The sequence below is a fragment of the Anoplophora glabripennis genome, unplaced genomic scaffold (genome assembly GCF_000390285.2).
Source record: "Anoplophora glabripennis isolate ALB-LARVAE unplaced genomic scaffold, Agla_2.0 scaffold134, whole genome shotgun sequence".
In the NCBI taxonomy this organism is placed as follows: Eukaryota; Metazoa; Arthropoda; class Insecta; order Coleoptera; family Cerambycidae; genus Anoplophora; species Anoplophora glabripennis.
In genome coordinates this window covers 1,030,227-1,038,766 of record NW_019416384.1, presented here as the reverse complement: position 1 = coordinate 1,038,766, position 8,540 = coordinate 1,030,227, and the positions used below count along the sequence as shown (strand labels likewise).

The following is an 8,540-nucleotide window of genomic DNA, read 5'->3' as shown; positions in this document are numbered from 1 at the left end:
GCCTCTCTGGGGCCGGGGACACGGCAGTCACTGCGGGCTCCCCGAGTTGTGTGGTGCTCCTGGACCGCTCTTTGTCATCAGCTGTAAGTGATCTCATATTCTTTTGCAAATAATATCTTAAAACTATATCCACAACAATGTTTTTCTAAACCGTGATTTGCTCTTGTGCTTTGTCAGTGATGCATGCCTTTAGTGCTGCTGTTAGTGTCACACTGGATGACCGAATGTTAATTCTGTTTCTCCTAAAGACGAGCCTTGCAGTCCAGAAATTTATATATTTATAAACTTATCGGTCTGAAGAAATCCAAAATTTTTATGTACATATGTTTAAATGGGGTTTGTTAATTTGCCGCATTAAAATAGTAACCACCAAAAACTGCAACAAAATATTATTTCATTTCTAATAAAGAATTAAGCATAACAGACTGTATACAAAGTTCAAATATTCAATAACAAATTTTAGTAATACGAGTATTGGGACTCGAGCTGTACATTATTGAACATTTGCTTGCTAAGGGTTCCATGCGATATTTTGCGGGACTTTCAGAGTCGTTAACTTTTCGATCGTTCTCTAATTTTCCTTTCCTATTTTCTGTTGGCAAATTTGCAAAATAACTGTAACTTTAGGCAAAATTTTTCGGAAAGTAATACCCATCCATAAATAGGAATATTTCGAAATTTATTTTTCTATCGACGCTATTTGTTTCTATTCGGAATATCTATATACGAATAAAATAAAACGTCAGTGTTGCAGAAATTAACTCTTACATAAAGCAGCAACACAAATCCTTCCTTCATTCGTAGGTATTTATGGTTTACAGACAACAACGTCATTACGAATTCTACAATATTAACAACAAATAACATATTTCGTTACAAGTTGCAAGCCCCCTCGTTTTTCTCGAAAGTTTTATTTTTGGACTTTAGAATCCGGCTTCGGCGTCCAGGAATAACGAAGGCGCTGCCAAATACAGTCTGGCGTCGCCGCATAGAGGCGTGAATCTCAGCTTTTCAGACTTCTCATGTTTTCAGGTGGCTACGTGCGCACAAAACTCCCACTTCTCGTTTTAATTTTACCTCCCTATTATTTAATAAATATGCAATCTTGTTACGGCACGTTTATTTAGTGATTTTGCCTTGGGTAAAATGATACTTAGTAAATAAAAGTATTTTTTGAAGATTCGTCCGGCCTGTTCAATATTTTCCCATACATTTCAATGAAAATCTTAATTCTCTTTCCGCTATTAAAATGCTTTATAAGACGAAATGAGTAGAGTAGAGTAAAAACGTGGAAAAATGTAAAAAAACAAACAGTAGCAATCTCGGTATACATAAAAGAGAAACCAAGGAGTAGCACTGCATTTACGGATTTATAAATAAACTGGTGCCATATGATTACCACGACAGCTAAATATAGCGAACATCTCTTGTTCCCCATCCAACTTTCGAGAACATATTAAGCAACAATAGCTACATTATATACCTACACATTAACGCCTAAAATATTTGTTTATTCAGTATTGCCAGGCGACATCCGTACCGTACATCTACATTCTTATCTTTTCCAGGATTGTAACTAGATCACCCTAGCCATGTCCGACGAAGAAGAAGTCTACTCGTAAGTGTAAAATTACCGTCGCCCTTAGGTGCTTTCTGCATATTTTATATACCTAAGTATTATGTTTTTGTAAAGTTTTGTATCTCGAGCTTCGTAGCTAACAGTACTTCAAATACTATATATGTTGTCTTTGTGATGAAATGTTATGTTATGTGATTTTAGCGAAGAAGAGGAGGAGGAAGAAGAGGAGATCATTGAAACGTAAGTGTCATTAATTAATGCGAAATATTTTTTGGGTACATGACTCTCCCCAAACCGGCTAATGTAGAGCAACAGATGTTCATATTCAATTCGAATATACAGACAGGGTGTATTTAAATGAAGAGGCACAAATGATACCAGAGATTCATAAGATGAAAATAAGTGATTTAACCTAACATACCTTATACTGGGTGTAACGTAAAGGTTGGGAATAAATTAAACGGTGGATTATTTGGTTTAAAAAATAATTTTTTCTCATATGAAGTTATGCTCTACGGGTTTTCTTTTCCAAGCTACAGGGCGCTAAAAAGTTTCAAAAAATTTAGTTTTTCTCCAATAAATTTCGAACATTATAAGATAATGGAACGAAATTTTAGCCTTAGCTTAATTTGATAATCCCCTAGTTACAGGAAAAAAATTGACTTTGTAAGTTACTCAGTGGCGCGCGTACGGATTGTACCATAAGGTTTTTCGAAGAAAATTGTGGTACGCCACTGGTAAAAACATCTTTTTAATATTTGTTTATGATCTACTTTTTATTTTAAACAAAATTACCCTCTTGCGTTTTACTTCTAGCTCTTGTAATTTTTCCGTAAATAAAACTTTTGTAAATACCATTTTATCCCACTGCTAACAGAGGAATATAAAAATAACAAATATCCCAAGTCGTTCGGGGCGCCTTCTGCCCCTCTGCAGGCAATGTTATGCATTAAATATATATTAACTCTTTTACCAGACCTCGTACATACAGCTATTAGTAATAAAATATGATATATTGGACTTTTTCGAACAAAAAAGGTATACTTATTGAAAATGGCCAAAGTTAAGCCTTGTGGAGATATTTTTGATTTTATAAATTAGTCTTATTAGTCTTCGGATTTAATATAACTCGTCCAAAACGGACATTTCTATTAATAAATTCAGATCTTTTTTGTTCAAAAAGTCCAATATTTCATATATTGTTACTAAAAGCTGTCTACGAGGCCGACAAAAAAGTTAATAAAAAAAGATTAACGTATTATTTTCGCTGCCCTGAAAAAATCTCTCGCTAGAATATTTAAAACATGTCTGACCAAACCTTTAGACATAATTAAGGAAATACCATTTTTTTCACTTTGACACCTTGTATCTTTTTTATTATGCTACTTGGGATATAGTTAAGTTAGGTTAAATCAACATATTATTTTCACCTAAGGCATTTCTGATATCATTTGTGCCCCTTCGTTTAAATACACCCTGTATATTACATTCCCTGTTTTGTAATACGCATACGTATATCGATACGGCACCAGAGTAGTAGGTAGTTTACCGAATACTCTCTCAACTCTGTTCAAATTATTTATGTGGCTCATTTTTCTGCTGAACAACATTTTGACGTTAATGTTTAAAATCAGCAGAATTACTTAGATGACTTTAGTGGATTTCTCTGCATCTCGAAGAATTTGAGATACGAGCTATAAGTTGTCGAAAACTAAAATTTAAAAAAATAGATGGCGAAAACCGTAATCCGATTCGGCGTAATAACCTTTTCATTTACGTTAATTTCGTTATTTTTGTAAATGAAAGTTTAGTGTAGACTCTACACTAAACTTTCCTAAAATAATTTTCGCATATACTGTACAGTCGCTGCCTCCATCGATACGTTATGCGTAAATTCAATATTCGTTAACCCTTTTTATTGAGATTATTAATCTTTTATGTATTTTCTTTGCAGAAAAAAGTAAGTTTTACACACCTCTCACCCAAACATTGACCCACGTGACCTTGGTAGAAAATCGTATGTGTTAAAATAGAATTTGTAGCTTTGTAGTAGTTTATTAATTTTAGATGGATATTAGTAATCCCACTAGTTAGTAGTAAAATTTTTTTAAGAAAATTTTTACAAAGGTTACTTAGAAAATTTTTTCATTTTGATTTTTTCCTTTTCACCTGTGACCCCTTCTGCCCCTTGTGCTGTACCATATAGGACAACTACCACCACTACCACCAAAGTCGAGTAAGTCTACGAGAAAAGGCAAAATAGCTGGCAGTCATATTGCTTTTCAGCTGCCAAGAAATTCGCGAACTACCTTTTGTATATAAACATTCTATACTAGACGATGCTTATTTTTTTGTCAGATTTACCTACTTTTTTAGCAGTTTATATACAAAAAGTATATTTTTTAACATGGGACATAATGATTTTTATGAGCTTTTCCTTAGCTTCAACAAAACAGCATTATGTATGTACGTATGTACTTAATAATTTTGTGAATGTGTTTTTGTTTTTACCCTCGGTGAACGACGCGGAGTTGGCCATTTTAACAGTATTTTTGTTTTTTTTCTTACAGTTTTCGTATAATCCCGTTTTTTGTTCATTTTTATTGTAAAAAACTTAACTTTAACCTTATATTATATTAAACAATAAGCTTAAATTAACCAAATAACAATTATTGTGATGATGTACCTCTAATATTTTGGCATCACAACAAAACCAATTAATTTTACTACCTAACGAGTCTTAATTTTTCTGAAACATTCTTAAATATTTCTCTTCATACATATTTCGTTTACTATAAACAGGATGTCCCGAATCGGCAGAGATTACGATGCTATTTCGGAGACCGTTAACATGAAAATAAAAAAACAATAGCACTGTTCCTAGTCGCATTTGATTCGAAATAGTGAAATTTGAACTTTGATGTCAGAACGCGCAAGCGTCTGACTGATGGAAACAGTTTTGGATAGCTCTAGGAGCAAGGCTATTGTTGACGTCATATTCGCTCATTTGTTTGAAATTAAACTTTCAGTTTCATTTTTATTAATCTCTATCTTGGACGATTCTCCAAATAGCATATACTATTACATACATGTTTAATTAGAAATTGTCGAAAAACAATAAGACGATATAAAACGTAATGTCTTATGTAATTTTTACCATACATTCGGCAAATAAATATATTAGTTATTCCCTGAACGATTTTTCCGTGTATATTTTACGCGCGACATGCTTGAACAGCGAAATTTGATCATCGGCTGCTTTCCCGCGAGGACTTTCGTATACGTAAACAATAGAATATTCGACGAAACCGTTTTAAAATTCACATGTAACTTTTACCACAGGGAAGGACCGGGCGATCCAGAATTTGTCAAGCGTCAAGACCAGAAGAGATCCGATCTCGATGAGCAGCTGCGCGAATACATCGCGGAATGGCGTAAGCAGCGCGCAAAGGAAGAGGAAGACCTCAAGAAGCTGAAGGAGAAGCAAGCTAAGCGCAAGATTGCCCGTGCCGACGAGGAAAGGAAGATGGCCGAACGGAAAAAGGCCGAGGAAGAGCGTCGCGTCCGCGAGATCGAGGAGAAGAAACAGCGGGACATCGAGGAGAAGAGACAACGTCTCGAGGAGGCAGAGAAGAAGAGGCAACACATGATGCAGGCCCTCAAAGACCAGAACAAGAACAAAGGCCCCAACTTCACCATCACCAAAAGGGACGCTTCGGTAAAGTTCTAGCTTATTATCAGAAGACTTTGCTTCTTGCAAACGAATTCCCTAAATATATTATACAGAGTGTTTCCAAGCGAATTACCACAAATGGCATATTAAAATGACCTTAGTAAAATGTACACCCGCTTGGGCCAAAGGGGTGAACATTTTACTCCTGTATCTCCTAAGGCTTAGGAGATACAGGAGTATACAGGAGGATACTCACAAAGTTTCCAAAAAAATATAGATAGGATTTTATACAAATTTTCTACTAATGCATGTGCAACTTCACAACAATTTTTCGAAAATTTCTGTCCCTTATTGGAGGGGGTTGGGAAGTTACATTTAGTCCAAGCATTCTGTCACGGATTAATGTTAAATTTGTAGAAATTATTACCTGGACAAAAAAAATATGACCGTATAGAAAATTAAATTTTAAATTGAGTTTCTTGTTCTTTAAACTCGATCCAATATGGCGAACATGGTTAAAAAAAATCGCAAAGTTGAAAAAAACGGTTTTTCTAAAATAACTAAAAAAATATAGCACGGATTGAAAAATTTTAAATGAGAAAGTTGTAGGTTTTAAAAAGATCTATCGACTGATTTTTTGAAAGTATCGATTGCTTTGTTACTTTTCGAGATATATCGAAAAAACCGTTAAAAATCTTCTCTTTTCTCTTCTTCTATAACTCGTTTACATTTACGTGCCCATATTTGCTATTTACTGCAAGCATAGCCCGCGGCAAGCCAAAAAAGTACATTTTTGAAAAATTTAAAAATATTAATTATTTTTCGAGATATATCGATTTTTTGAAAAAAAGGCGCTCTCGAAAATTGGCTAGATCTTCTCAGCGGATAGCCCTACAGTAACGATTTTCGGTTTATTTTCTTCGTAAAGAGTTATATTATCATGCTGTTAAAAAATGTTGACGATTTTATTAATTTTAAGGATCAAAAAATGACTTTGAATAAGTTGCACTTTTTTGGGTATGTTTTTTTCAAATTACTATTTCAATTTTTATTTTATGAAAATGACTTTTAAAGAAAGAAAACTAAACATTTACGGGTCTATTTTGCTTCTAAGGCGAAAATGCTATAATATTCGTGTTTAGCTACCCCAGATTAAGTACAAAAAAATAATAAAAATTGAAATAGTTATTTGAAAAAAACATACCCAAAAAAAGTGCAACTTTTTCAGTCATTTTTTGATCCTTAAAATTAATAAAATCGTCAACATTTTTTAACAGCATGATAATATAACTCTTTACGAAGAAAATAAACCGAAAATCGTTACTGTAGGGCTATCCGCTGAGAAGATCTAGCCAATTTTCGAGAGCGCCTTTTTTTCAAAAAATCGATATATCTCGAAAAATAATTAATATTTTTAAATTTTTCAAAAATGTACTTTTTTGGCTTGCCGCGGGCTATGCTTGCAGTAAATAGCAAATATGGGCACGTAAATGTAAACGAGTTATAGAAGAAGAGAAAAGAGAAGATTTTTAACGGTTTTTTCGATATATCTCGAAAAGTAACAAAGCAATCGATACTTTCAAAAAATCAGTCGATAGATCTTTTTAAAACCTACAACTTTCTCATTTAAAATTTTTCAATCCGTGCTATATTTTTTTAGTTATTTTAGAAAAACCGTTTTTTTCAACTTTGCGATTTTTTTTAACCATGTTCGCCATATTGGATCGAGTTTAAAGAACAAGAAACTCAATTTAAAATTTAATTTTCTATACGGTCATATTTTTTTTGTCCAGGTAATAATTTCTGTAAGCATTTCTCTATAATGCTTGGACTAATTAGTAGAAAATTTGTGTAATACTGGACTATTACACCTTTTTTGGTTTTCAAATTACAGCTAAAGGATGAACATTTTACTACGGTCATTTTTATGCAAAACGAATTCATTTTAGTTGCAGATTCACCCGTATAATTTGTGCTACTTCTTTTGAAAACGCCCCGTGTAATGGTATTAGTGAATATATTTTAATAAAATTTCAAATTCCATGCTAATTGGGACGTAATGCAATGTCGCTTTTTCAGTCCAATCTCTCAGCGGCCCAGCTCGAAAGGAACAAGACCAAAGAACAACTGGAAGAAGAAAAGAAAATCTCCCTCTCCATCAGGATCAAGCCTTTGCATCTCGACGGACTTGGTGTGGATAAGTTAAGAGAGAAGGCCCATGAACTTTGGGAATGTATTGTTAAACTGGAAACCGAGAAATACGACTTGGAAGAGAGGCAGAAACGTCAAGATTATGACGTAAGCCGAAAATTTGAAATATATGCATATACACTTATGTGCATACTTACTCTTCTCGTACCTAATCAAATTAATTTTCATTTTTAGCTTAAGGAATTAAAGGAAAGGCAGAAACAACAACTTAGGCACAAAGCTCTTAAAAAAGGTTTGGACCCTGAGGCTCTTACCGGAAAATACCCCGTAAGTAAATGCCACAGGTACACAAATGGAAATATTCACGTTCATGAATTGCTTACAGCCCAAAATCCAAGTAGCTTCCAAATATGAACGACGTGTAGACACCAGGTCGTACGGAGACAAGAAAAAACTATTTGAAGGGGTAAGAGTAATTTTTCAAATGTGTACATATGCAACACTTGTACTTTTTCACCATCAATGAAATTTATTGCCTTTTTGAAAATTGAATCAATTTCTTAGAGCCTTCAACAGAATCTCGGCAATTTAAGTATGCATCTTTTCAAAAAGTTGCTATAGAAATATATGCATAGATCGGGGGACACAATGCCATATTTTTGTGTATTAATAAAAAAAAAATCTGAATCGAGTAAATTATAGATTAGTGCCAGATCAAGTTTGTTCCAATTCCGAATGGAACATCTTTGAGAGAATTTAAACATTCAGTCAATATTGTACGAAAATTTGACAGTTCACAACAACAAACATCAACTTAACCTTCACAAAAGTCTTTCATAATAACGAGCGTTCAAATAAAAACGTGGTCAAGTTGGTTCTGAAAATTTGGACGTAGGGCGTAGCGTATAGCAAATGAACTTAAACGTCATCTGTCAAAGCGCTATATCGCCGCTATCAATTTGAATATTTTCGTTTTAAAAAGCGTTTAAAATGGTGTTTTCTCAAGAACAAAAAGTGTTTATCATAGAGTCCTACTTTAGAAATGGACGCAAGATTGATGGAATATGGAAGTATTCTATTGAGGAATGTTTCATAGAATTTCAAAATCAATTTCCCGGCGTTGTTGAGTACAAAATT

General features: G+C 33.7%; 1 protein-coding gene across 3 annotated transcripts in view; it reads left to right on the top strand.

The window, feature by feature from the left end:
* The window catches only part of LOC108903804 (troponin T, skeletal muscle), an 11,990-nt gene continuing 3,450 nt past the window's right edge, over positions 1-8,540 (top strand). For 2 of the 3 annotated variants that reach the window (XM_018706103.1, XM_018706104.1), the window contains exons 1-9: positions 1-83; positions 1,569-1,618; positions 1,781-1,819; positions 3,534-3,539; positions 3,786-3,815; positions 4,922-5,297; positions 7,332-7,550; positions 7,638-7,730; positions 7,789-7,869. In XM_018706103.1, coding sequence (XP_018561619.1) covers positions 1,593-1,618; positions 1,781-1,819; positions 3,534-3,539; positions 3,786-3,815; positions 4,922-5,297; positions 7,332-7,550; positions 7,638-7,730; positions 7,789-7,869 — 870 coding nt within the window. In that variant the 5' untranslated portion in view covers positions 1-83; positions 1,569-1,592. The remainder of the gene's footprint in view (positions 84-1,568; positions 1,619-1,780; positions 1,820-3,533; positions 3,540-3,785; positions 3,816-4,921; positions 5,298-7,331; positions 7,551-7,637; positions 7,731-7,788; positions 7,870-8,540) is intronic. The other variant, XM_018706105.1, reaches the window with a different exon arrangement.